Source organism: Aureococcus anophagefferens (assembly GCF_000186865.1).
Source record: "Aureococcus anophagefferens unplaced genomic scaffold AURANscaffold_5, whole genome shotgun sequence".
Taxonomy (NCBI): Eukaryota; class Pelagophyceae; order Pelagomonadales; family Pelagomonadaceae; genus Aureococcus; species Aureococcus anophagefferens.
Genome location: NW_008705565.1, coordinates 805556 through 832132, shown reverse-complemented (window position 1 = coordinate 832132; position 26577 = coordinate 805556). Strand labels below are relative to the sequence as shown.

The 26577-nt window shown below is 70.2% G+C and overlaps 6 protein-coding genes across 6 annotated transcripts; 5 read left to right on the top strand and 1 right to left on the bottom strand.

Annotated features, from left to right (window-relative positions):
• Window positions 1–2332: 2332 nt before the first annotated feature.
• Window positions 2333–2950, bottom strand: AURANDRAFT_6200 (hypothetical protein; the record flags this gene model as incomplete). The annotated part of the gene is made up of 1 exon (XM_009036514.1): window positions 2333–2950. A coding segment is annotated over one exon (618 nt), but the record flags the coding sequence as incomplete, so codon positions are not given.
• Window positions 2951–10398: 7448 nt separating this feature from the next.
• Window positions 10399–11010, top strand: AURANDRAFT_62559 (expressed protein; the record flags this gene model as incomplete). Its single annotated transcript, XM_009037026.1, has 1 exon — window positions 10399–11010. One exon carries the CDS (start codon window positions 10399–10401, stop codon window positions 11008–11010), a length of 612 nt encoding a protein of 203 aa, XP_009035274.1.
• A 1288-nt stretch (window positions 11011–12298) lies between these two features.
• On the top strand, window positions 12299–14094 carry AURANDRAFT_62558 (hypothetical protein; the record flags this gene model as incomplete). The annotated part of the gene is made up of 6 exons (XM_009037027.1): window positions 12299–12343; window positions 12403–12462; window positions 12552–12893; window positions 13187–13330; window positions 13386–13792; window positions 13911–14094. The coding sequence occupies 6 exons, from the start codon at window positions 12299–12301 to the stop codon at window positions 14092–14094; spliced, it is 1182 nt and encodes a 393-aa protein (XP_009035275.1).
• A 252-nt stretch (window positions 14095–14346) lies between these two features.
• AURANDRAFT_22852 (hypothetical protein) lies at window positions 14347–15311 on the top strand (the record flags this gene model as incomplete). Its single annotated transcript, XM_009037028.1, has 2 exons — window positions 14347–14499; window positions 14568–15311. The coding sequence occupies 2 exons, from the start codon at window positions 14347–14349 to the stop codon at window positions 15309–15311; spliced, it is 897 nt and encodes a 298-aa protein (XP_009035276.1).
• Window positions 15312–20605: 5294 nt separating this feature from the next.
• On the top strand, window positions 20606–22096 carry AURANDRAFT_23039 (hypothetical protein; the record flags this gene model as incomplete). The annotated part of the gene is made up of 2 exons (XM_009037029.1): window positions 20606–21546; window positions 21679–22096. The coding sequence occupies 2 exons, from the start codon at window positions 20606–20608 to the stop codon at window positions 22094–22096; spliced, it is 1359 nt and encodes a 452-aa protein (XP_009035277.1).
• A 2386-nt stretch (window positions 22097–24482) lies between these two features.
• On the top strand, window positions 24483–26145 carry AURANDRAFT_62556 (hypothetical protein; the record flags this gene model as incomplete). Its single annotated transcript, XM_009037030.1, has 2 exons — window positions 24483–25228; window positions 25428–26145. The coding sequence occupies 2 exons, from the start codon at window positions 24483–24485 to the stop codon at window positions 26143–26145; spliced, it is 1464 nt and encodes a 487-aa protein (XP_009035278.1).
• Between the last annotated feature and the right edge of the window lie 432 nt (window positions 26146–26577).

Sequence of the window (26577 nt, the reverse complement as noted above, 5' to 3'; positions counted from 1 at the left end):
AATTCGCGGTTCCCTCGACGAGGCCGCTGTTCGCGAGGACGAACGCGCGCGCGGCCTCCTCCGCTCGCGCGAGGCGCGCGGCCTCGGCCTTGATACCGCCATGTTTGCTGTTTTGCGTACTACCGTGCTGAGTCCTCGAAGAACCTTTGCCCACAACGCGATAGTTTTTGAGCATTGCGCTGATTCGGTTTCGCGGATCGCTGATTCGGTTTTGCGGAGTATTTTTGAAGATCGTCTTGCCCTCGCCCGCGGCTCGTTCGCGGCTTCTGGCCAAGGCAACCGCCGGGTCCGGGCTAGGGTAGTGGAGCGAGGATGGCTTGCCGCAGCCCCAGAGGCGGCCCTGGGCCTTGCCTTGCTTGAGGTAGTGCCTGTGGAGCACCACCATGTCGCAGAACTCGACCTCGCCGTCGCAGAGCGTCCTGACGAGGTCGGAGTAGCGCCGCGCGTAGCACCGTGCTGCTTCTTCGCGTCTCTCGTGGACGTTGATGACTTCCGCGAGATGAGTCTCCAACGCGGCCGCGGCCTTTTTGCTGGGGGCCCCTTTGTACTGGGAGTTGAAGCCGCGGGCGGCGCGCGACCCGAGCATCTCCTTCGCGACGGCGGCCTCGTGGCGCTTGATGTAGCGCGTGAGCCCGAGCAGGTCGACGAGCGAGAGGCCGTAGTCCGCGGCGACGGCGGCCGGCGACACGTCCGCGAGGTCACCCTCCTGGTTGTTGCCGCCGGTGGACGTCACGGACCGCACGCGGAAGACCGGCGGCGGCGACGACGGCGACGACGCGTTGACGACGATGTTCTGCACCTGGAAGGGCTGGACCCGGAGCTTGTCGTGGTTCGCGGAGCAGGGCCGCGGCGCGCAGGGCGGGACGGCGCCGTCGAGGACGACGTGAAACATGGCGAGGCCCGACGCGACGCAGCCCCGGTCCTGCCGCTCGTAGAAGGCGTCGAGGTGGACGCTCTTCGGCTTTTTTCCCGCGCTCGTCGCCTCCCACTCCTTCACCTCGGCGCTCTTCCAGTTCAGGGACCGCGACGAGCAGGCGTAGGCGTACGTCGACGTCGGCGACAGCTCGCCGCGGTGCAGCGCGCGCCAGTCCGCGAGGAGCCGGAGGTAGTCGACGTGGAGGCCGTCGTCCGCGTCCAACCGCACATACGCGAACTCGCGGGCGTCGTGCATGGCTCTGCGCCAGCGCGATGCCCCAAACACCCCTTCGAAGAGCGTCGCGTTCGGCGCCGTTTTGTTCGCCTTTCCCCCGGGGACGAGCCGCGCGTGCGGGAGCGGCCGCAGCGCCTGCTCGATTCGTCGCCGCGGCGCGTCGCGCAGCTTCGGGTCCGTGAGGAGGACCCAGACGAAGCACTGGTTCGTCTGGTGGGCCAGGGACGGCACGGCGACGGCCAGCAGCTGCTCGAGCCGCGCGGCGACGAGCTCGGGGAACTGGCCCTGGCCCTGCATGAAGCGCGTCTCGACGACCGTGACGGTGCGTGTCGTGCGGCCGCAGCCGCCGCCGAACCAGTCCGCGACGTCGAAGGGCGCGGCGGGTTTTGTCGCTCTTGCGGAGCAGAGTAGCGCGACGAGCAGCGTCCGCATCATCCTATGCGAGCATCGTAAATTCGAAGTCGGTTCGGCGAACGAGCGGAGCCGCGAGGCCCCCCGGGTTCCCATGTAGCGAAGTGGCCCCCGCCGACCCCGGGGCGACGACGACCGCGCCCGGCGGGTGACGCCTCGGGGGCGGAACGGGCGCGGTCGCGGTCGTAGGGAACGCTTTGACTCGGGCGTCGCGGGCGTCGCGACGGGTCGTAAAAGCGGTGTCTGGCGACTCTTTTTGGGACGCCGAGAGAGGCGGGGTATGTCAAATAATGCGCTGTAAATTTACGAGGCGTGAGTGCGAGGTGTTAGTGCGGCGCGAGATCGCATTGATGGTCCTCCAGGTGGAGCGCTCAGGAAAAGCGAAGGCATGAGTGCCGTGCCGCCCCTTGCCTGTGCGGCGCCGGACTCCGTCGGCACACCGTCCATCACAACATACGTAAACTACACCACCGCCCCCTCGTCGGCCGGCGTGTCGTACCGCTCGGCGACGTCGAGGAAGACGGACTCGAGCGTCGGCTGCGTGAAGGCGGCCTCGTCGATCTTGAGCCGCGGCTGCGCGGCCGCGAGCGCCTCGAAGACGTTGCCGAGCGCGCCCGCGCGCGCCCTGGGCACCTTGTAGTGGCGCGCGCGGCCCAGGACGGCGTGGGGCGCCGCGGCGCCGAGGGACGTCGCGAAGGCGTCGACGGCCGCCGGCGCCGCGCCCGCGCCGAGCGTCGCCTTGAGGTCGAAGTCGCCGCCGAGCTTCGTCTTGAGGCGCTGCGACGTGCCGAGGCAGCGGAGCTTCCCCCGCACCAGGATCGCGAGGCGGTCGCAGAGCGCCTCGCACTCGTCCATGAGGTGCGTCGTCAGCACGACGGCGCGGCTGCCCGCCGTCTCCGCGACGACGTTCCACAGTTTCCGCCGCGCGACGGGGTCGAGACCCGCGGACGGCTCGTCGAGCAGCACGCAGGCCGGGTCCCCCACGAGCGCCACGGCGACGCAGACCTTGCGCTTCGCGCCGCCGCTCAGCGCGTGGGCCTGCTTGGACTTGTGCCGCCGCAGGTCCAGGCGGTCGAGCGTGTAGTCGATCTTCGCCTCGAACGCCGCGCCGTCCGCGGCGCCGCGGAGCCGCGCGAAGAGCCGCAGGTGGTCCCGGCACGTGAGCGTCGGCCATAAGGTGTTGTCCTGGGCCACGAAGCCGAGCCCCTTCGACGCCGCCTCGAAGTCCGCCAACACGGAGACGCCGCGGATTCTCGCGTCGCCCGCCGCGGGCGCCGCGTGGCGCACCAAAACGTCGATCGTCGACGTCTTGCCCGCGCCGTTGGCGCCGAGCAGGCCGAAGACCTCGCCGCGCGCGACCTGGAAGGACAGGTCGTCGACGGCGACGACGTCCGCGGCGTCGCCGCGGCCGGGGTAGACGACGCGGAGCCGGTCGACCGCGAGCGGCGGCGGCGGCGTCGAGCCTCGCGCCGCCGCGACGGCCCGGCGCTCCGCGGCGACGTCGCCGTCGTCGTCGTCGCTCGCGGGCCGCGGGTGCGGCGTCGGCGCGAGCCCGCGGTACGCGCGCGCGTCGGACGACGCCGCGTACGAGAAGTGGAGGACCGCGGTCGCGGCCATGATGGCGACGATGACGCCGCAGGGCGTCGGCCCGCCCGCGGGCCACGTGTCGTGCGCGAGCTCGTAGAACCCCACGGTGAACGCGGCGATGGGCGACACGAGAACCCCGAGCCACGACTGCTTGCTCTGGACGGACTCGAAGCTCATGCCAAAGTGCTTGAAGATCGTCACGAACAAGAACAGGATGATGATCTGGGGCACGATGAGCGACAGGAACTGGCCCAGGGGCACGCCCACGTAGACGGCCGACGGCGTGTCGAAGAACGTCGACGCCGAGTACGCGAGGGCGACGTTGAGCGCGGCCCACGCCGGCAGCATGTAGAAGACGCGGCCGCCCGTGAACCACCGCGGTTCGCCGAGCGCCGCGACGACGACCCACGTGCCCACGACGTTCACGGAGCAGAGCACGTAGTCGCCGACGAAGTTGCCCGTCCAGTAGGCCCTGCGCCCGCAGCCCGCGACGTTCAGCAACGCGCGGAGCTTGAGCTGGCGCTCGCGGACCAAGCGCGCGCAGCCCGCGGCCGGGTACAGGAGCCAGCCGCAGGCGCACACGAGCATGACGCAGATGTCGCGGCCCTTCCGGTCGTCGCCGAAGGCGCCCATGGAGTCGAGCGCGAACGCGACGATCGCCGCGTACGTCGGCACGGCAGCGACGACGACCTCGTAGGGGTCCCGCGCGACGATGGTCAGCTGCTTGCGCCACAGGGCCAGCGCCTGCCGCCGGTCGTCGGTCTCGAGCGCCCCCCACTCGAGCGTCGGCCGCGCCGGCGGCTTCGCCGCCGCGGGCGCCGGGCCGGCCGCGGCGTCGTGCGGGTCCGCCTCGACGACGTCGTCGTCGTCGTCGCCGCCCTCGCCGACCTTCAGGAACACGGCCTCGAGCGTCGACGGGCCGACGCCGTAGGACGCGATCCTCAGCTCCGCGAGCGCGCCGTCGTCCAGGGCCCGGAAGAGCGCCGGCAGCCGGTCCGCGGCGCCGGCGTCGAGCGTCGCGACGATCTGCCGCTCCGCGAGCCGCGCCTCGGCGCCCGTGCGCTCCCGCTTCCCGTTGAAGCCCATGTGCTCGAACAGGAACGTGTCGAAGGCCGCGAGCGCCGCGGGCCGCGCGCCCGCCGCGCGCTCGCAGCACAGCCGGAAGCCGCCGCCGAAGCGCTTCTTCAGGAACAGGGACGACCCGACGCATTTCACGACGCCGCGCGCCATGATCGCGATGGCATCGCCCAAAATGTCCGCCTCGTCCATGTAGTGCGTCGTCAACAGGAACGTCCGGCCCGGCTTCGCGTCGGCGATCGTGTTCCAGAGCTCGCGGCGCGCGGCCGCGTCCATGCCTACCAAATGCTTCGGTGACCATTTTTCATCGTTTTCCCGGTCAAAACCTCTCGAAAATCGTCGCAGGACGCTGGTCCGTGCCCGCGGTCGGCTCGTCCAGCACGACGAACTTCGTCTTCGCGCCCGCGAGCGCCAGGGCCGTCGACACCTTGCGGCGCATGCCGCCGCTCAGGTGCGGCGGCGCGTGCGCCGCGAACGCGGCGAGCCGCGTCTCGCGGAGCGCGTCGGCCGCGTCGGCCGCCGGGCCCGCGGCGCGGCGCAGCGTCGCCGCTAGCACGAGGTGCTCCTCGACGGTCAGGTCGTCGAAGAAGGTGTCGTGCTGGGCGCAGTAGCCCAGCGTCGTGCGGATCGCCGTCATGTCCGCGAGGTCCCGGCCGGAGACGGACGCGGTCCCCGACGTCGGCGTCGCCAGCCCGACCAGCGTGGCGATCGTCGTCGTCTTGCCCGCCCCGTTGTGCCCCAGGAGGCTGAAGCACTCGTTCTCGTAGAACGCGAGGTCGACGCCGTCGACGGCCACGACCTCGTCGCCGCCGAACGTCGCGAAGACCTTGCGGAGGCCGTCGGCGACGACCGTCGGTTTCCCCGGCGACGCGTCGCGCGGCTGCGCGACGACGTCGCGCCTCCGGAGCGCCTCGTGCTTGAGGAGCGCGAGGTCCTCGGGCGCCGTCCGGAGGGACCGGAGCGTCTTCAGGACCTGGCCGACGTCGACGTCGCCGGCGAAGGCGAATGCCGCGAGGAGCCCGTAGACGACGACGTCGACGAGGAGCATCGCGCAGATGCCTCCGATGGTCACGCCCGTGTAGGGCGCGTCGTCGCCGCGGTCGTTCGTCGGCGGGCCGCGGAAGGAGTCGGCGCCGAGGAGGAGCGCCGCCATGGGGTGGAGGCACGCGAGGTACTGCGCCGCCGGGGAGACGGCCGCGGCGTCCGAGTGGCCGTCGAGCATGTCGACGACGCACAGGAAGAAGAGAGCGACGCCCAGGGTCTGCCAGAGCAGGAAGCCCTGCGTCGCCGCCGACGCCGACGGCGCCCGCGCGTCGTAGGGCGCGACCGCCGCGCCGAGCGCGCCGTTCGCGACCGTCGCCAGATTGAAGCAGACGAGGAGCCCGAGCACGAGGAAGAAGCTCGCGCCCCGAAAGAGGCCGAAGCCCGCGGCGAAGGTTGCGGCGACGACGGCGCCCAGCAGGCCCACGGCGGCGAACTCGACGAGGAACGCCGCCAAATACGCCTCGCGCGACGCGCCGCAGACCTCGAGCATCTCGACCTTCTTTTCGGCGACGTCTCGCGCGAAGGCCGACACCGCGAGCTGCCCGAGGAGCATGGCGCCCGCGGGCCAGAGCACGAGCTCGATCCAGCCCGTGGAGTCGAACCAGCCATCGCCGAAGGCGGCGTAGATCAGGTTTAAGAGCAAAAGCACGGCGACGGGGCCGAAGACGACCGTGGCCGTCTCGCGCGTGCGCCGCCGCCGCGCAGCCGCAGGAGCGTCGACGACTCCCGGAGGATCGCCTCCGGCTCTCGCATGTTCGCAGCAAGCGGGAGACTAGGCTTCCATCACCTCGTGTGAGGAAAGTCAAAGAAAACACCTGGGTGCACTTTTTGGTGAAGATGGTGAAGTGCCGGGATGCAATTGCAACCCCTCTCGAGGCGGAACCCCCCCAGCCAGAGACCAACCACGAAGGACAGGCAGTTACCACGCGACGCAGATCAGAAAAAGTTGGAGCCGTCGTCGGAGACGGAGCGGCGCGGCGTGTCGCGGTAGTAGAACGCGGCCATGTGCGTCGACTTCACGATGGGCCCGTCGCCGTCGCCGTCGTCGTCGTCGCCGGGCGTCGTGCGCGGCGGCTCCTCGCGCTGGACGGCGTCGGCGGACTTGGCGCGGCGGCGCTGGACCTTGACGAAGGAGCCCGCGCCGCCGGGCCCGTCCTCGCCGCTCGCCGACGACGTCGACGCGCTCGCCGCGTCGAGGTCCTGGGCCGACGCGTGGGGGCTCACGACGGGGTCGACGACGTTGAGGCCGCTGAGCTGGAGCAGCGACGGCGACGTGTAGAACGACGGCGTGCGGCCGCGCGCGTCGATGCCGGCCGCGGTCCGCTCCGGGTCGCGCTCCGGGCTCCGCTCGCGCGTCGCCGGCGCGTCGTCCGCGTCGCGCTCGCGCGCCGCGAGCCTGCGGCGCAGGCGCTGGACGCCCGTCTCCAGCGCGATCTCGACGGCGCAGTGGTCGCGGATCTTGGGCAGCTCGCGCCACGTGTTCCGCTGGCCCGCGTCGATGACCTCCTCGAGGCAGACGCCGCCGACTTTCGGTAAGGGGTTCGACAGGCACTTGAGGATGACCTCGTAGAGGCTCAGGTGCCCCGCCCAGGGCACGATGGTCACGTCCTGGGGCCGGCCCTCGTAGGGCTGCGTGAGCACGTTGATCGCCCAGCCGCCGAGCTGCCACGGCAGGAGCTCGCCGCCCGCGGCCAGGGCCAGGCCGCCGAGGCGCAGCGTCGTCGCGTAGACCGCGGCGTCGAGCACCCAGGCCTTGAGCTGCGCCTTCACGAAGCCCAGCGTCGCCAGCGCGAGCGCCTCGCACCCGGACGCGAGCGACGTGCCGCCCGGCGCCATCTGCAGCCCCAGCCCCGCGGACGACTCGCGCACGCCCGGCGCCTCGGACCCCGCGAGCCGCAGCGCCGAATCCCCGAGGATCGCCGCGTGGGCGTTCGTCTGCGAGCACACGAAGTGGTTGCAGTTGAACATGGCCTTCATCGCCTCGATGGGCAGGTCCGCGCCCATGGACCCGTCGACGTAGAGCGCCGGCTCGAAGGACCCGTCGTCGTCCAGCGGGCAGCCCTCGTAGCGCAGCGTGCCGTCCGGGTCCCGCGCGAGCAGCGGGCTCGGCGCGTAGATGCCCGGCACGGAGCACGAGCACCGCGCGGCCGACCAGACGACGACGTGCGGCGTCTTCAGGTAGTTGAGCAGGCGGCTGTCGGCGCGCGCCGTCACGTGCGACGAGTGGCGGTCCGTCGTGTCGACGGCGCGCACGGGGATGTTGAGGATCCTCCCCGTCTTGTCGAAGGCCTCCTGGAACGTCAGGTCGCCGCCGACGTCCGCCCTAATGACGTCCGCGAGGTGGTCCCCGTTGAGGATCGACTTCTCGTGGAAGAGCACGTTCTGGTCCAGGTAGAGGTCCTTGAGCGAGTTCACGGACCGCCACTGGAAGAAGTCCAGCCGGTAGACCGTGTCGACCTTCCTCTCGAGCTTCTCGAGCGACCGCCGCGACCGGTGCCGGTCCTCCGCGTCCTCGCCGAAGTAGACCGCGCAGGGCCGGCTCCGCGGCTCCAAAGCGTCCACGGCCGCCTCGTCCAGGTTCCGCGCGCCCTGGCGCTTCATGGCCTCGAAGACGCCGTGGAGCTCCGCGTCCGTGCGGCAGCACACGAGCGACGCGACGATGGACCCCGCCGACGCGCCCGAGATCACGCGCGGCAGCAGCCCCGCGGTCCGCAGGACGTCCACGACGCCCAGGTGGTACACGCCCATGCCCGCGCCGCCGCTCAGCAGCAGCGCCGTCCGCCCGTGCGCGTGGCGGCACTCGTTGAAGAACGCTAAACGAGCATCCACGGGCACGGACGCGTCGCGCGCCGTCGCCACGTACTCCAGCGCCGTCGTCGCCGCCGTGATGTAGCGCTCGACGACCTCCGGCCCGCCCGCGCGCGCCGTCTCGTAGAGCCGCGGCTCGAGCAACCCGAACGCGTCGCGCGGGAGCAGCGCGCCGCCGCGGAGCGCGTACATGGCGCCGTGGACGCCGTGGCTCTTGCAGCGCGCGACGAGGCGGCCCAAGGCGTCGGCGGCCTCGCCGACGCGCCGCGCGTCGAGCAGCCGCTCGCCGCCGCCGCCGGCCTCGCGCCACGCGGACGACCCGTCGGCGTCGTCCAACGCGCGGGCCGCGGCGACGTACTGCGCGCGGGTCTCCGCCTTCGTCAGCGCGCCGATCATCTGGTTCGCGGAGAAGCCCCGCGAGCCCTTGCGGCCCTTGCGGAACGCGTGCCACGTCAGGACCGTTAACTGTAGGAGCCCCGCGAGCGCGAGCTGGTGGAGCACGCGCTTCGGGCCGAGCGTCACCTCCAGCAGCTCCCAGGCGCCGCGCTCGAGGCGCGGCGCGAGGCGCATGGCGCCGGCGCCGAGCTTGGGCAGGACGACGCGCACGAGCCGCAGGCAGAAGTCGCGCGCGGAGTTGGCCTCGACCTTGTACGCGAAGGGCGTCATCGTGTTGTAGCGGTGGAGGGGCATCGTTTTTTTGTTTTTTTTGGGTGTTCGCGCGGCGCCCGCGACGGCGTGCGCGCCGGCGCGTGGAGTGTCCGCGCGCACCCTGTTTGCACTCGACGCGCCCCGCGAAGACGGACGAGAATCGGACGGCAACAAGAGATCAACAAGAAGGCGTGGCGCGTTCAACGTCGGCGCGAGCCGCGCGCGTTCCTCGTAGCCGTCCCTCGGCTCGTGGCGCCATTTGTGTTGCTCTAGCGCCGAGCGGCGGGCCTCGTCGCCTCGGCCTCGACTATCGTCGCTGTCCGCCAGCGGTTTGGTCGCCAGTTTGATCTAACCGCTTCGGCGCGGAACGCGGCGGCCGTCGCCTCTTTCGAGAGTTCATGACCTTCGCGACCGAACCGCCGACGTTCACCAAAGTCTGCTGGTAGCTGCTGTTGGGGTGCGTCACCTAAGGTGGGGGCAAGGGAGGGTGGACCGGGGAACGGGGGTCGTTCACGTTGAGAGAAGAAGAAAGGCGCAAAACACACGCAACAAGGTGCGACGGCGCGGCTCGCAATGAGAGCGTCAGAGCACCTCGCGCTCCCTATTCCTAACCCGTTCGCTCTCATGGGCCCCCGCCCGCGCTAACCCGCAGCCCACGCTCGCTACCGTCGCGCTCCCGTCGCGCGCTCAGGCAGAGCAGCGCGAGATCCTAACGTCTCGTCGAAGAATTTTTTTCGGGAACGCCCCCGCGTCTGCAGGACGGTTGGCTGCCGTAAAGACGAGCTGTGGACAGCGAGACGTGCGGCGGAACGCGCGCGGCGACAGCCGTCGGCGGCGCGCTGCGCACTTGCGCCCCGCCACCGCCACTAGACATCGATTTCCCCACTAGAATGAGCTCTGAGCTCAGAGAGCATGTTGGTTGATTTAGAGACCTTATGCAGCCGCTATGGCATGGATTCTAGCCGTTCTTCTTCGTGCGCGCCCCGGACATGTTGCGACGACAACCACGCGCAAAAATCGGCGCTCGATGTGGTCGCGCGCGTCCGGAATCGGCTCAAAAGTGGTCGATTTGCGAGTTATAGCCCATGGATCCAAGGGTTTGCGCGAGTTCGGGCGTGCCAGGAGTCGCAGGGGCGGCGATCGTGTCCTATTGTTACCCCACCGTCGCGCTGCGCAAGTGGTTCCGCGTCGCGGGCTCCGTCGGCGTTTTTACAGCGTTCGAGAGCGTGTCGGCGTTTCGCTCGGGAAGCCTCGAACGCGCAGCCGTGGACTCGAAAACAGCCCCGACGGTCGTCTGGCGGTCCGGTCAGCTCGGTCTATGTACTGAGCGTCCTAAAACGACCAAGGGACGGGCAAAGCTGCCTCGGGCGACTCGATGACCCCGAATCGACTCGAAATCATCAAATCCGAGCACCTGGCGCGGCGGCGGTGGCCGCGCGCGCGCGTCGCTCGGCAACAAATAAGCTTTGGCCGACCTCCTAGGACTGATGCGCCGCGGAGCCGCCGAAAACCGCACCCGAATCGGTGTCGACGCCGCCGAGAACGAGCTGCGCAGGCCGCCGCCGATGTCGAGTGGCGGCCTCCAGCCAATCAGGACGCAAGTGTGCGCCCGCGACGCCAGCACAGCACTCGTGGCACGCTGCGTCTCAACAACGAGGCGCACCGACACAACGATGGCCAAGCTCCTCGCGCTTCTCGCCGTGTCGGCGACGGCGTTCACCGTGCCGAGCACGCGACACGCGCTGCGGCTGCGAACACCGCTGCGCGCCGCCGACGACGCCGAGGACCTGCTGGCGCAGGCCGCGGCGCTGCGCGCCGAGGCGGGCACGCTGCAGAGCGAGGTGAGCGCGGCGGCGGCCGTCGCGGACCCCGTCGCGGCCAAGGCGAACGAGGATGGCGCGAACAAGATGAAGATCAAGGCCGCGCTGCGCGCGGCGACCGAGAGCGGCGCGGGCCCGGCGTCGCTCCGACGCGCGGCGCGCGACGGAAACTCACCCGACGCTCGCGTAGGCGACAAGGCGATGCTGCAGGCGTCGCTGGGCGCGGCGGAGGCGGCGGGCTTCTCCGGCGACGACGAGGTCGTCGCGGCCGCGGTCGCGGCGTTCAACGCCGGCGTCAAGCCGAAGCAGGGCATCAGCGACGAGATGAAGAAGCGGCTGACGAAGGAGGCGCAGTCCGGGGACCCGACGCAGCTCGACTACGACGGCGGCCTCAAGACCTACGGCGCGATCTTCGCGATCATGACCGTCCTCGTCGTCCTCGGCGGCAAGGACATCCTCTACTGAGGCGGGGGGTCCGTGTTTAAAAGAAGGAGTGAAACGAAAGAAGGGTGATTACGGCGGGCACCCGGGCGGAGACGTCGCCGCGGGCGCCGAGGGGGCGAGCTCACAGCGCGGGGACCGCGTCGAGCTCGTCCGCGGGGTCCGCGTCGCGGGGCGCGTAGGCGATGAGCGGCGGCGTGCTGCCGCCGTTGGTTCGATACGACGAGGGCGACGTCTCCGCCGTCGGCGGCGTCGACGCGGACGTCGACGCGGGCGACGCCGCGGCGCCGAGGAGGAGGCCCGGTGGCAGGAACGAGTCCGCGCGCGGGCTCCCGTAGCCCGGCGCCGGCGGCGTGATGGCGACGTAGAAGCCGTAGCCGCCGTTGTGGGACTCGCCGCCCGTGGGCAGGGCGCTCGGGTGCTCGTCGTCCTCGTCGTCGTCGCCCGCGAGGCGGAGCCCGGACGCGTACTGGCTCAGCGACGACGCCACGCGGGGCGGGAGGACGATGGTGAGGAAGGCGCCGAGGGCGCCGACGAGCGGGTGCGTGCTCAGCGTGCTGAACCACTTGACGGACGTGGAAGAGGTCTTCCGTTTCTGTTCCTCCCGCGCGCCGGCGCGCCGGAGGTCGCCCTCGCGGCGCCGCAGGGGCAGCTGCGGCACGCCGTCGGCGTCGACGAGGTCCTCGTCGAAGCTCAGGGTCGACGACGTCGAACTGAGGGACGCCATGGACCCGAGTTGGCGCTCGAGCGTCGACATGTTGACGTTCGGATGTTCAAACTGAACCGATCGCCCGCGGGCCTCGTTCGCGGCGCCCGGCCGCGGGATCGGCCGCGGCGGCGCCCGGGCGCGGGCGGCGGCGGGGCGACGCGGTCGGAGCGGCGCGCGGGCCTCAACAGCGCGCGCTTCTGGCGGTCTTCGCGCCCTGCTTCTCTTAGAAGCTTCACCTCGAATTCATGCTTGCAAGGGTTTTCTAAAACACGACTTTATTTTCAGGATCGACGAGCTACGCGACGTGGTGTCAATCGGCGCGCGCCGCCAGACCCCGCCGAGCGGTGCGCGAGCTGCGCAAAGACTCCGAGCATGGTCGCGACGCGCGGGCGCGGCCCAGAACGACCTTACGTCCCCGGATCGACCCCTGCGCTCGGCGGAGCGGTGCCGCTAGCTCGTCGATCCTGAAATAAAGTCGTATTTTACAAAACCCTACTAAGCATTAGAATGGGCAACAAGCCAAAGCTGCCCCTCACCAAGGCGGTTCGATACAACCGCGCTGTCGCAGGGCAGCCCGCTCGTCGGCGGCCGCGGCGCGGGACCATGACGGGCCGCCAGAAGAGCGCGGCGAGCGCCCAGCTCATGGAGGTACGCGCGCATCTGAGAAAAAATGAGCAGCTTTGAGTCATTCGTCCCCGCGCGCGCAGCACATGTCCATCTTCGCGGAGCAGAGCTCGATCAAGGCGCTGCTCCAGGAGTACATGAAGGTCCGGGGCCCGCGTCTCGTGATAAACGTGTCGCGCGCGCGCGATGTCCGGCAAACGCCGACCCGCGATCCCAAAAACCTCCCCCGCAGCGCGTCGTGCTGACCAAGCCCGACGACCCCGTCGCGTTCCTGATCAAGGAGATCAAGGAGAACCCGCACGTGCCCGAGGGCAAGACCCTCGAGCCGGACATGCGCTCCGCCAAGGAGCAGGAGTCCTGCCTCGACGTCCGCGCGCTCAACACGAAGAAGAAGCTCCTCCGGGGCATCTTCGACGCGCACAAGAAGGACGACACGGTCAACCGCGGCGAGCTCCTCGTCGCGCTGTCGGAGAACCCGACGATCTTGCTCGAGGCGTTCCCGAGGCACGCGACGGACCTGCCGCGCTGCATCGAGCTCATGGACGCGCCGCGGTCCGGCGAGATCACGTGGAAGGTCTTCTGCTCCAAGGCGCTCCTCTGCCTCTCCCAGCCGGGCTCCTCGCCGAACTAGGGCGCTCGGCGCCGCCCCGTATAAGCCGCATGGTCGAGAGCGCGTCGCTGCGATCGCAAGCGAGCGCGCGTCGCGCGGTGCCTGCCAAGTTGCCTGCCGTATCAGAAGAAATCACGATGGTGGTGGCCTATGCAGCCCGAGTGATGGTGGCCTGAGAGACCAAGGGTGGCGGGAGGCGTCCTTCGCCCGTGTCGAAGCGCTGCGTCATGACCTGGATGAAGCCCCATGTCACGTAGGTCTATGGCCTCTTCGACCTGCTCGAGGCGGCGGCCATCGACACGCTCACGCACGAGGAGCTGCGCGAGGCCCTGGACCTCGCCACCGAGGACGAAGACGACGACGCCGCCCTGCGCTGGGCCTCGGAGCCCGGCGTCGTCGTCGTCGCCACGCCAGCGTCCCGTCACGCGCCGCTCCGCGGATCACGGCGCGCCGCAGGTGGACGGCCGCGACCGCAAGGACTACGAGGCGAGCCACGTCCCGGGCGCGATCTCGATGCCCTACTTCGACTTGTACTTCGAGTGGCGCAGCGCGAAATACGTCGCGCTCGCGCAGCGCGTCGTCGCCTCGGGCCGCCACGTCGTCTGCTACGCGAACACGGGCGGCACGGAGGGCATGGGCGCGGGCCGCTGCATGCGGCTCTGCAACTTCTTCTACGAGTGCTGGAAGGTGCCCGTGGACCGCATGCACCGGTTGCGGGACGGCTACGCCGACTGGAAGAAGCGGGGCTTCCCCGTGTCGACGGTGGATTCCGACGAAGTTACCCAGCCGCCGCGCTACGTCGCCGCGCCCCGCGAGGAGGAGGACGACGACGACGGCGCGTCCGTCGCGACGACGGCGACGACGTCCTTCGCGAAGGGCTCGAGCCATCCCCCTGCGGGCGCGGTTCGGCCGGGGCGCCGGCGGCGCGCGCGAGCCGGGGCAGCGCGCCGCCTACGTCGTCCAAACGAAACGCGGCGCCAGGGTCCGCGCGGGCGCCGCGCTCGACTCGGCGCTCGTCGCCGAGCGCTTCCTCCGCGTCGCGGCCCTCGACGCGGGCGAGGCGCGAGTGCACGTCGCGGGGCCCTGGGGCGACGGCTGGGTCTCGGCGAAGTGCCTCCACGGGCCGCTCGCGCTCGGCGCCGCGGAGCCGCCGCCAGCGGGGTAAACGTGCCGCAGTGCTTGGACGCGTCCGTGGAGGCGGTCTTGGAGGCGTCGACCGACGCGTCCAGGCCGGCGAGTGGCGGGCCGGGCCGAGCCCCCGTGGATCCACAATTGTCGGGCTGGCGTAAGGAAGTAACGTTTGCACTTCAACGAATACTTCAATCCAAGTCCTTGCACCTAAAACATCGAGGTGGCCTGTCGCCGACACGAGCACAGCGTTGCGAGCAACACCAGCGAGCACCGGCCACCACCGACGATGTCCGTCCAATTAATCAAACAGCTGCGCGCCGCGTCCGGCGCGCGCATGGTCGATTGCAAGGCGGCCATCGAGGCCTGCGGCAACGTCGACGACGCCTTCGAGTGGCTGCGCAAGAAGGGCATCGCGCGCGCCGCCAAGCTCTCGGACCGCGTCGCGGAGCACGCGCGACGCAGCGCCTGCGACCGCGAAACTTCCTCCACTGACCGTCGCGTCCGTAGGGCCTCGTCGCGTTCCGCCGCGCCGGCGGCGTCGGCTGCCTCGTGGAGGTGAACTCGGAGACGGACTTCGTGGCGCGCAACGCCAAGTTCCAGGCCTTCGTCGGCGACCTCGCCGACGCGACGCTCCGGCGCTACGGCGACCTCGGCGCCGCGGCGTCCGCGGCGACGGGCGCGGCGCGCGTCGACGGCGACGCGCTCGCGGCGCTCGCGCTCGCGAACGGCGAGCCCTGCGCCGACGCCGCCGCGGCGCTGTCGGCCCACGTCGGCGAGCGCGTCGTCGTGCGGCGCGCGCGGCTCCTCGGGGGCGACGTCGTCGGCGCGTACGCGCACGCGGCCGTCGGCCCCGGCGCGGGCCTCGCCGCGTCGCTCGTCGCGCTGTCCGGCGACGTCGCCGGCCGCGACGCCGCGGGCCTCGACGCCGTCGCCAAGGCGGCGGCCATGCACGCCGTCGCCGCGCGGCCCGTCTACCTCGACGCGGGCCGCGTGCCCGCGGACGTGCTCGCGAAGGAGCGGGCGGTCCTCGTCGACCAGCTCGCGGACTCGGGCAAGCCGGAGAACATCGTCGAGAAGATCGTCGCCGCGCGCCTCGCCAAGTTCGCCGGCGAGAAGTCCCTCGCGGGCCAGGCCCACGTCGTCGAGGGCGGCAAGGCGACCGTCGCGGCCGTCGTCGCGAAGGCGCTCCCGGGCTTCGAGGTCTCGGGCTTCGCGCTCTGCACCGTCGGCGGCGACGACGCGGCGGAGTAGGCTCCTACTACGCGAATGCGAATTTAAATCGAGGCGAGGCGCGCGCGGCGTCTCTCCGCGCGGGCTTCGGAAACCCCGGGGGCTCATCGTGTTCGAGCGAGCGTGCCGCCGTTCATGACGGCCGTGACCTCGCGCTTCTCGCGCTTCGCCTCGCGCTCCGCCTCCTTGCGCTCCAGGCGCTCGCGGCGCCTCCGGTCCGTCGCCGCGCGCTCGTCCTCCGAATTTTCCAGCTCCTGCGCGAGCCGCCGCTTCTCCGCGGCGATTTTGTGCTTCTCCTCGCGCTTCCGGCGCGTCTTCGACTGCTTGCGCGTGCCGTTGACCTCGCGGGCCACGGCCGGCGGCGGGCCGAAGTTCGACTCGAGGAGGCTGTCGTAGCGGCTCGCCTCGCCGTCGGATGCGGGCGGCGCGCTCAGGTGGAGGCTGCCGTCGTCGTCGGCGAGGAGCACGCGCGAGGCGCGCGCCGGCGGCGCCGGCCTCGCGGGGAAGCGCGCGGTGCGGCCCGACGAGGCGGCGGCGACGCCGAGGAATAGGAGGAGGCCCGCGGCGCCGATCAAGACGCAGCGCCGCCGCCGGTCCCAGGCGTCGGGCAGGTCGTGCGAGTGGGACCGCCGCCGGTTGCAGCAGGCCTCCTCGATGTCGCAGGACGAGTCCCGGTAGAGGTCGATGCTGCTCGGCTTGTCGAGGCCGTTCCAGCTCGGATGCCGCAGCATGGTTAGGCGCGCGGCCGTGGGCTCGCGAGCGCCGGGCCGCGCCAAGTGGTAGGCGGCCCGCTGGCGGACGACGGGCGAGAGGCAAATGATGGCGACGTCGCCGCGGCCGAGCTCGCCGACCCGGCTGCAGGAGCGACCAGGCCACACCGTTTGGTGTGGATAGTCTCGCCCACAGGTCCTGCGTGGAATTTTGGGCTCCCCAACAAAGTTTTGCGGGAGCTCTTGGGCTGCTGATATTTACGGGACGATGATTTCACCGTTGCTGTTCTTGTCTTGTTTCGAGTTCAGGCATCGGGCAGCCTTGTTCCGGAGCGAGATGACCCAGTTCACAAGCAAACCAGCCCACCGGTCGCACGAGAGATGATGGCCCGCGATCTCGCCCTGCTCCTCGCACTGTCGCTGCCCGCGGCCCACGGCCACGGCGCCATGGTGCAGCCCGCGCCGCGCCAGAGCGCCGACGCCCAGGGCGCGCCCATCGCGCCGGACGCCGACGAAACCCAGTGCCAGAGCGCCCACCCCTACAGCCAGGCGGGCTTCTACCCCGGCGAGTACTGCACGGCCGCCGGCGTCCCAGCGGGCGCGTGTGCCCACCGGACCCCCCGAATCCCCCCCGTAGGCGGCTACGGCTGCGTCGGCGACGCGTGCCTCTGGTACCAGATCGGCTGCTTCCAGTCCTGCGGCAACTGCTCCATGGTCGGCAAGGACCTCTACCCGACGAGCGAGGACCTCGCCCTCGCCGGCGACTGCGAGCCGAAGGCCCCGACGCTGCCCGACGCGTTCCGCAGCTACAACGCCGACGTCGAGGCCGGCTCGGACGCGGACTGGACCAAGGTCAACCCCTGGCGGTCCCCGGGCACGGCGGGCCTCGGCAACCCGGAGTTCGACCCCTGCGGCCGCAACAGCGGCGACCGGAGCGGCGCGTTGCCGACGTCGACGGCCTACCCGGAGGTGAACATGGCCGGGACACTCCTGCCGGCCGTCGCGGCCGCGGCGCCGGTCTGGCCCGCGGGCAGCGCCCAGGCCGTGTCCTACGGCATCTACGCGAACCACGCGGGCGGCTTCTCCTACCGCCTCTGCAAGCTCGGCGCCGACGGCCTCGCGGGCGCGACGGAGGAATGCTTCCAAAAGACGCCCCTCGACTTTGCGAGCGAGAACACGACGGTGCGCTACCGCGACGGGTCGCGGCCCGACTTTGCCATCCCCGCGGCGACGGTGTCCGAGGGCACCTGGCCGGCCAAGTCGCAGTGGCGCAAGGTGCCCGTGCCCATGCGCGACCCGGCGCCCCGCGGCGAATTTCGAGAACGGTCGACCGGGAACGACGAATCACCGACGCATGTCGTAGGTGCAACTGCGACATCGGCACGAGCTGCGTCGCCGGCGACTCCAAGCGCGAGTACGCGGCCTACCCCGAGACGCACCTCCACGACGGCCAGACGCTCGGCGGGTCCTGCGAGACGGGCGTCATGTTCGAGACGGCCTGGGACGAGGGCTACGGCAACGGCCTCGTCGAGAACGGCTTCGGCGACTTCAAGTTCACGCTCGTCGACGAGGTCCGCGTCCCCGCGGGCCTCGAGCCGGGCGCCTACGCGCTCTCCTGGCGCTGGGACTGCGAGCAGACGCCCCAGGTCTGGAACTCCTGCGCGGACATCACCGTCGTCTGATGACTTGTCCCCCGTGCGTCGGAGACGCCCTGCACCTACCTGTCCCCCGTTCGTCTGCGACGTCCTGCACCTACCTGTACCCCGCGCGCCGCCCGGCGCCGCGCTCCATTGAACGCAAGTAAAAACGCAACGTTACGACTCGCTCTCGAGGAAGCACTGCTTCGCCGCGCACGCCGCCGCGGACGCGCGGCAGTTGAGCAAGGCGCAGGCCACGAGGTCCTCGCGGAGCGCGCCGTTGACGCAGGCCCAGTACTGCGGGTCCCGGTCGATGTGGGCCGCCGCGCAGTCGCTGACGAGGCCCTCCATGCGCGCGCGCACCGCCGCCTCGTCGCCGCCGTGCTGCGCCAGGAGGTTCGGCCGCAGGCGCTCGACGTAGGGCTCGCAGACGTTCGCGCGCGCGGCCGCGAGGAGCTCCAGCTTCAGCGGCCGACAGCTCCGGCGCGCGGCGGACCGCGCCACGCGCTCGTCGCAGGGGCCCTTCTTGCCGACGCACATGGCCGTCGTCTTCTGGCACTTGGCCGACTGCAGGCAGGCGAGGAGCTGCTTCTCGAGCTTCGACGACGTGCCGGCGAGCGATGCGCTCAGCGCGTGCACGACGGCTTGCCGCTCCTGGTCCATGCCGCCGCTCGGTGCGTGTGCGTGCGCTGGTGCGCCGGCGCAGCCTCACCTCGTCGAGTCCAGCTCGCAAGCGCCGCTCGGGAGCCACGAGTGCTGTGCACCTTGAACTACAACGCAAAAAAGCCGATCGATTAGTAAGCCGAATATCCCGCTATTCGTAGGTCGTCGCGCCGTAGTCCGCGCCGTCTTCGTAGGCCGCGCCGTAGTAGTCCGCGCCGTAGTCCGCGCCGTAGTAGTAGCCGTACTCGTACTCGTTGTCGGGCCTGTTCGGCCCCGGGTTGACGCGGTCCCAGAAGCGGACGGGCCACGTCTTGTGGGAGTAGCCGTAGGCGAGGAGGATGCCCAGCACGTAGCGGATGATGAGGTGGCGCATGACGATGAGGCAGCAGCCCTCGAAGGCGAAGTTGCCGAGCGACTGAAAGGCCCACTTGAGCTTCGACCGCGGCCGGTCCCAGGACGCGACGAAGGCCACGGTCTGGATGTCGATCAGGATGAAGAAGAGGAGGACGTACATGCACCAGTTGTACATCTTGGTCAGCTGCGGGTGCACGGGCCCCGCGCCCGAGTCGTCGTCGACGGTCACGAACTTGCCCGTCGTCGTGTACTTTTGCTGGTGGAAGCCCATGAGGAAGAGGGCGACGGCCGTGCCCCAGATGTAGACCCAGCCCACGGTGTGGTAGAGGCGCGCCACGGACTCGGGCGCCGTCTGGCACGTGTGGTACGCGTCCCGGAAGATCTGCCGCGCGACCTTGAGCCGGCGGAGGTACCGCTTCTTCAGGTAGGGGTCCTCGACGCCGAAGAAGTTCTTCATGGGCATGTCGAAGTAGATCACGTTGTCGAGCTCGAGCACGAAGACCATGGCCAGCGAGTTCAGCAGCAGGTTGAACGGCCCGTCGGACGTGCCCAGGATCTGCGCGGACACGTCGTAAAAGTACCTAGAGAAGGAGCGCCACTTGTCCGGAGCGCGCGACCCACGGCGAAAGCACGCACCAGACCAGGGACCCGCGGAGGAGGTGCAGGAACGTCACCGCGACGAGCCGCAGCGTCTGCGACTGGACGCCGATGGTGTCGACGATGGACCCGCGGCCCTTGACGCGCTTCGTCTCGTCGGCGATGACGTAGCGCACCTCGGACTGGACGAGGACGTAGCCGGCCTTGCACTCGTTCATGTCGTTGCGCGTCGTCAGCGTGATCATGATGACGCAGAAGAAGAGGGGGATCACGGTGATGTTCTGGACGCCGTCGATCTGCGTGTGGTCGTACCAGTGGAAGATGTTGGCGTAGTTCGTCGGGTAGGGCTTGCCCGCGGGGAAGTACGCGTCGACCTCGTCGTCCGCGATGTAGTTCTCGGAGCTCGCGGGGATCCAGATGCACTGCCAGACGGTCTGGAGCGCGCAGATCTGCAGCAGGATGCAGAAGATGACGTTGAAGAAGTGGAGCACGAGCCGCGGCGTCACGGCGTTGTACAAGATCATGGTCTGCACGCGGAAGTAGTAGGACTCGTCCGCCTTCTCGTAGAGCCGGTCGATGGGCCGCGTGCGGCCCTCGCCGTCGTCGTCGTCGTCGCCGGCGTCGTGCTGCGCCGCCGTCTGCACCTCCTCCATGTCGTCCATGCGGCTCTTCAGCTCCTTGAGCTCGTGCTGGAGCGTCTGGATGATGTGCGCCTGCTCGTGGACGACGTCCGCCTTGCTCTTGCCCCGCGACACCGGCGTGTACGACGACCCGTTGACGTCCTGCGGCGGGGGCGAGTCGGCCTCCTCGTCGCGCGACGAGCACCACAGCGTCGGGGCCACGTCGAACTCCATGTTGATGATTTTGTTCGTGCTCATGGAGCGCCGGCTCACGCGGCCGGTGCGCGGGGAGCCGCGGCCGCCGGGCGAGACGCGGCCGCCGCCGGGGGACACGCAGTCGTCGAAGCCCCCCCCCAGATCACAGTCCAAGGCCCCGCACGACGCCGTGCTAGTAATGCGCAGAAGCGGGTTGGATGGCGCACTGTGGCTGCCCGACCGAAACCTCTTTGTTTGTAACGTTTGATATATTGAATTGATTTGAGGCATGTTGAGTTTCAAGTTGCACCTCGCTCGCTAAATTCTTGCCAGAATCCGGAGAGCCATCTCGATCGATCGCACCGGGCGCCGCGCCCTGCTCCCAGAGCCATCTCGATCAGAGCGCGGCGCCGCAGCCGGGCTCGTGAGACGCGATCGCAGCCATGGCCGCGGCGCGGCGCCTCTGCGACGTGCCGAACCTCGCGGAGGTCACGCTCAGCGGCGTGGACCCGGCGACGGGCGAAACGATCGAGGTCAAGATGCCCCTCGTGCGCGGGAGCGCCGGCGCGCCCTGCATCGACGTCACCAAGCTCCACGCGGCGACGGGCCTCTACACGCTCGATCCCGGCTTCACGGCGACGTCGTCCTGCCGGAGCTCCATCACCTACATCGACGGCCCCAAGGGCGTGCTCCTCCACCGCGGCTACGCGATCGGCGAGCTCGCGGCCAGGTCGAGCTTCCTCGAGGTCTGCTACCTCCTGCTCAACGGCCGCCTCCCGGCGAGCGAGAAGCGCCTCAAGAAGTTCGAGGTCGAGGTCGTGCGCCGCATGACGGTCCACGAGCGGCTCAAGGCCTTCATGACGGGCTTCCCGGACGGCGCGCACCCCATGGCCGTCATGGTCGGCACCGTCGGCGCGCTCAGCGCCTTCTACCACCGCGGCGACGTCCGGGCCATGGACGACGCGGCGCGCGCGCTCGCGGCCGTGCGCGTCGTCGCGAAGCTGCCGACGATCGCGGCGATGGCCTACCGCCACAGCGTCGGCCTGCCCTACGTGGGCCCGCGCGCGGGCAAGTCCGTCGCGGCGAACCTGCTCCACATGTGCTTCGCGTCGCCGCTGGACTGCGGCGACTGGGTCCAGCCGTCCGCGGTCTTCGAGAAGGCGCTCGACGTCTTCCTGTTGCTGCACGCGGACCACGAGCAGAACGCGTCGACGTCGACGGTGCGCCTCGCGGCGTCCTCGGAGGCGAACCCCTTCGCGTGCGTCGCGTCGGGCATCGCGTCGCTCTGGGGCCCCATGCACGGCGGCGCGAACGAGGCCTGCATCAGGATGCTCCGCGAGATCGGCGACGCGTCGCGCATCCCCGAGTTCCTGGCCCGGGCCAAGGACAAGGCCGACCCCTTCAAGCTCATGGGCTTCGGCCACCGCGTCTACCGCAACCTGGACCCGCGCGCCAAGGAGATGCGGACCCTCGCGCTCGCGTGCATCGAGGAGTACGAGCGGCAGCACGCGGACGAGCAGGACCCGGACTCGTACGTCACCGCAAACGTGCCCGTGGGGGGCTTCAAGAAGGGCACGACGGCCTTCGGGGAGCACCGCGCCGCGACGCTCAGCGAGACCGACGCCGCGCCCGCGGGCGCTTCCGAGGAGGTCGAGCTCCGCACGCTCTTCAAACTGGCCGAGGAGCTCGAGCGGCAGGCGCTCGCGGACGACTACTTCGTCACGCGCAAGCTCTTCCCGAACGTCGACTTCTACAGCGGCCTCGCGCTGACGGCCATGGGCATCCCCACGTCGCTCTTCACGTGCCTCTTCGCCGTGGGCCGCGGCGTCGGCTGGATCGCGCAGTGGAAGGAGGCCATGGAGGACCCCGGGCGCAAGATTTCGAGGCCGCGCCAGGTCTACGTCGGCGAGCTCGCCCGGCCCTACCAGGACTACCGGGAGCGCGCGTCGTCGTCGCCGCGCCTGCTCCGCAGCTTCACGGACTCGACGCACAGCATCCCCTACAACTACGGCGTCGGTCACCAGTCCTGACCTAATCACTGTTACGCGCAGGCGTCGACGCAGGACCCGGGGCACGCCTCGAAGGCGAAGGCGCCGTCCTCGCCCTTGGCGCTGCACCGCGGCGCGTCGTTGGCGACCCAGGCGCAGTCCTTGGACGGGCTGTTCTTCTTGTGCCACGCGGCGTCGTCGTCGCAGGCGAGGCCGTCGTAGCCGAGGCCGTTGCAGGCGAGGCACGCCGCCGGGCAGCCCTCGAAGCCGAAGGTGAAGTCCTCGCCGACGGCGATGCAGCGGCTCGTCGCCGCGGCGACCCACGCGCAGTCCTTCCACGGCGCGCCCCGCTTCGCCCACGCGTCCGAGTCGTCGCACGCGTCAAAGTAGCAGCGCCGCGTCGCCGCGGGGCAGCTGGACCAGGCCTCCGTGCCGTCGGCGCCCTTGACGCCCGCGCGGTTGTAGTAGAACTCGGCGACCCAGGCGCAGTCCTTCCAGGGCACGCCGTTCTTGTGCCAGGACAGCGAGTCGTCCGCGTCGCCGCAGTCGTAGGGGCACGCATCGCAGGCGACGGGGCAGGCCTGCCAGGCCTGGGCGTCGTCGCCCTTGGCGGCGCAGCGGTCCGCGGGCGCCGCGGCGACCCAGGCGCAGTCCTTGGCCGGCGCGTTCTTCTTGTACCACGTGTCGTCGTCCTCGCAGACGTCCTCGCGCTTGAAGACGGGCTCGCGCGTCGGCTCGGCCGTCGGCGGCGGGTGGAGGACCATGGTCGGGATGATCACGGGCCGCGGCGTCGGCGGGTCCGCCAGCGGGAGGATGGGGTAGGGCGTCGGCCGCGGCGTCGGCGCGGGCTTGGGCGCGGCCGACGGGTCGCCCGGCGCGGGCGTCGGCGCGGGCGTCGGCGCCGCGGGCGCGGGCGACGGCTCGCCGCCGTAGGTCTCGCCGTAGGGCCACTCCGTCGCGTAGGTCGCGAAGGCGGCCGTGACGCCCGTCAGGGCCTCGGGCGCGTACGCGTCCGTCGTGCCCGCGGACGCGCCGCTCCCGCAGGAGGGGATCTCCCGGCCGATGGACGGGGTCCGGTCCTCGCCGCTCGCGGAGACGTCGCCGCAGCCCACGAGGCAGAAGGGCGCGTGGGGGAAGTAGTCGCCGTCGGGTTCGGGCGACAGCGGGTTCTCGAGGACGACGTCGTCGGAGCCCATCAAGAAGTAGCGATAGAGGAACTCGTCGTCGCCGTTCCAGGACCCGTAAAAGCCGCCGCAGGCGTCGAGGCAGTAGTAGTCGTCCGCGCGGTTCTCGCCGCACTGCTTCATCTTCACGCCCCCGGGCCCGCGCGGGCCCATGATCGGGAAGCCGTCCGCGGCCCAGCCGACCTGGGGCGACGACCCGTCGTCCTCGATGCCCATCTGGGCCAGGAGGCACACGGGCGCGTTGTGGTAGTGGTGAGGATTCCCATGGCCGCCGCAGTACTCGAAGGTGTCGGACTCGAACTTGACGGCGGACGAGTCCCAGTCCGTGCACGGGCCGTACATGCTCCCGCCGTAGCAGCTCCGCACCTCGACGCCGTTGACGGTCATGCCGATGAGGCCGCCGACCTCGCTGAGGGACAGGGCCGCGCCGAGCGACGACGCGTAGTCGCCGGCGACGAACCTGGGCGTCGCGGGGATCGAGAAGGTCCAGCCCTGGTACGCGGCCATGTTCGGGTTGTCGCCGAGGCAGTTCGTGAGCCTACGCGTGCGCGAAGCGTCGACGCGAGCGTCGGGCAGCGCGCGCGCGGACGAGGCGACGACGGGTGCGGATCACGGATGGACGCGGGAGGAAAGCGGGTTCGAATTCGGGCAGCCGGAGGTCGAGAGCACGCGGCTCTCGCCGCTGATGGTCTCGCTGTAGGCCGCGTCGGCGCCGGACGTCGAGCAGGCGTCGGACACGGTCGTGTGGCAGGTGCCGCCGCCGTCGTAGATGCTGCCGTGGCCGTCCGTGGACCCGCCGCCCGTGCCGCCCGTGCCGCCGCCGCCCGTGCCGCCGCCCTTGCTGCCGCCGTTCTTCTGGGCCACCGCCACGGCGAGGAATGCGAGGAAGAGGCAGCCCATCATTTGGACAAGACGCCTACGGCTTACTTGCCCCTGCCGGGGGGCTTGCCTGCGGCGCGGCGAGAGCGCGCCCTTCGGGCGCGCTCGCGCGTGCTGAGCCACTCATTCCCGTGTCAATGCTTCCCTCTGCACCGCTTGCGCGACGACAGCCATTTAATTTTTTTCGTACGGCGGGGGGAAGGGACGCACAACTCACGCATATATATATGGAATAGGGGTTTCTTGGTAGATGTTGACGACACTTCGACTTCGTTGCTAGCGCGCTAAAGACTTTCAAGGAGCGGCGCGACGATGATCGTCGACGCGCGCTGAAAAGCGCGAGCCGCAGGAACACAGGAAGAAGGATGGTGCGCGCGTCCGTGCACAACAAGAAGCTCCAGGAGGAGATGCGGTCCCACGAGGGCAGCCAGACGCCGCGGTCGAGCGCTTTGCGCAAGATCACCAAGTCGGCGCTGACGCACAACCGCGGCCGCGACCGCGAGCAGCTCCGCGCGTTCCAGGGCCGCGGCATGGACAGCGCGGGCTTCCGGCTCCAGTGGAACAAGGCCTTCCCCTACCAGAAGCTCACGCTACAGGAGGCGCGGGCGGTGCTGCCGCAGTTCGACAAGGACGGGTCCGGCAAGGTCGACGGCGCGGAGTTCCTCATCGAGTTCTTCACCATCGGCTTCGACGCGAAGCGCGAGAGCGGCCGCAAGCACCGCGAGCTCACGGCGAAGATCCACAAGAAGGTCGCGGACCGCGAGGTCGCGCTCGTCCGCAAGGACGAGGAGCGGATGATGGCCGCCGCGCGGAGCGACTTCACGGACGAGGACGTCCGGCGGGCGCGGGCGAAGCTCACGGCGGCGTCCATCGCGTACAAGACCGCCGGCGGCCGCGCGGCGGGCGCCGCGGGGCTCCGGGGCTTCGTCGGGTCCTCGATGCCGCCGGCGATCCTGCGGGAGCAGCTCAAGCACACGTTCAGCCTCCACCTGACGAAGCGCGAGCTCGGCGCCCTCTTCAAGGACGTCGACACCGACGGGTCGGGCACCGTGGACGGCGCCGAGTTCCTCATGCACTTCTTCCGGCTCGGCAACCTCGAGCAGAAGCCTGCGTGGAAACCAAATCTTCAACCCGACTTCAATGTGCGCGTATGCGACCGTTCCGACGCAAGGCTTTCTGCTGTGCTTCGAGAACTCGATGAGAGCAATCGATTCGTCCAAAAATCAGCCGAATCGACTTCGATGTGACCGAGCTAGAGAATTCTCAAGTTTGGTCAGGACCCCCCAAACCAGTGGTTGATTTCCACACAGGCAGAAGCACATGGCGCGCCGCGCGCAGGAGGAGGCGGAGAAGAAGTGGCTCGTCGAGGCCGCCGTGGCGGCCCACGACCGGGAGCTCGCGGAGATCCAGGCGGGCGTCGTCGCGGCGGGCGCGGGCGCCTTCGGCCCCGCGGACGTGCGCTCCGCGTACGAGAAGATCGGCGCGAGCTCCGTGCGCCTCGAGCGCGACCCGCCGAACCTGACGCCCTTCCGCGAGGGCGGGCCCCTCGCGCCCAACGAGTTCGTGCGCCAGATCAACCGCGCCTACGACCTGCGCCTCGGCCGGCGCGAGGTCAACGCCGTCGTGACGTCGCTCAACGACGAGGCCTACGCGGAGGGCAAGTCCGACGGCTTCTCCGCGGGCGTCGACGGCGACCGCTTCCTGCGCCGCGTGCACCAGATGCGCGCCAAGGCGCGGCGCGAGGTCCGCGTCACGCGGCCGCCCGTCGAGGGCGCGTGGACGCTCCGGCGCAAGTACGAGGACGCGCGGCCGATCTCGTCCTACTCGAACCCGGACCTCGCGCTGCCCCACGACCGCGTCAACATGTACGGCGAGTCCCTGCGGCCCCAGACGACGCCCTCGAAGCTCCGGAGCCCGGGCGCGCCGCGGCCGCGGCCGCACACGACGGGCGCCGCGGGCCGGTCGCGCCGTCGCGCGCCGTCGCCGCCGGGCTCGCCGGGCTTCGGCGTGCTGGGCATCGACTTTTGAGAAGTAGGGTTGTAAGCGTGGGCCGTTACTTTCGCGTGCTTACCGCGTAGTGGAGGGGCCGAGAAGTAGAGCCTAGAAGCCGCCAGGGGTCAGATTTTGAGCGATTTTGCGCCCCACAATCTCCCCACACCCCAACACGTAGCCCGCGCGCCGCCCCGCAAACGATCATGAAGGCCGAGTACGTCGAGAAGCAGCGCGAATACGAAGAGAAGAAGGCGCGGGCGAAAGCGCTACAGCTGCGTTTGACGTGTACGATTTGTGGGGCGAAGCCGAAAACACTGCTGAATTGTCCTTGCGGTACAACACAGTACTGTTCGACGGACTGTCAACGCATCGACTGGCGCGACCGGGGGCACCGCAAGGCGTGCAAGAAGATCCGAAGCGAGCGCGCGGCGGAGGCGGCGCGGGCCGAGGCGCCGACGCCCCCGCCGT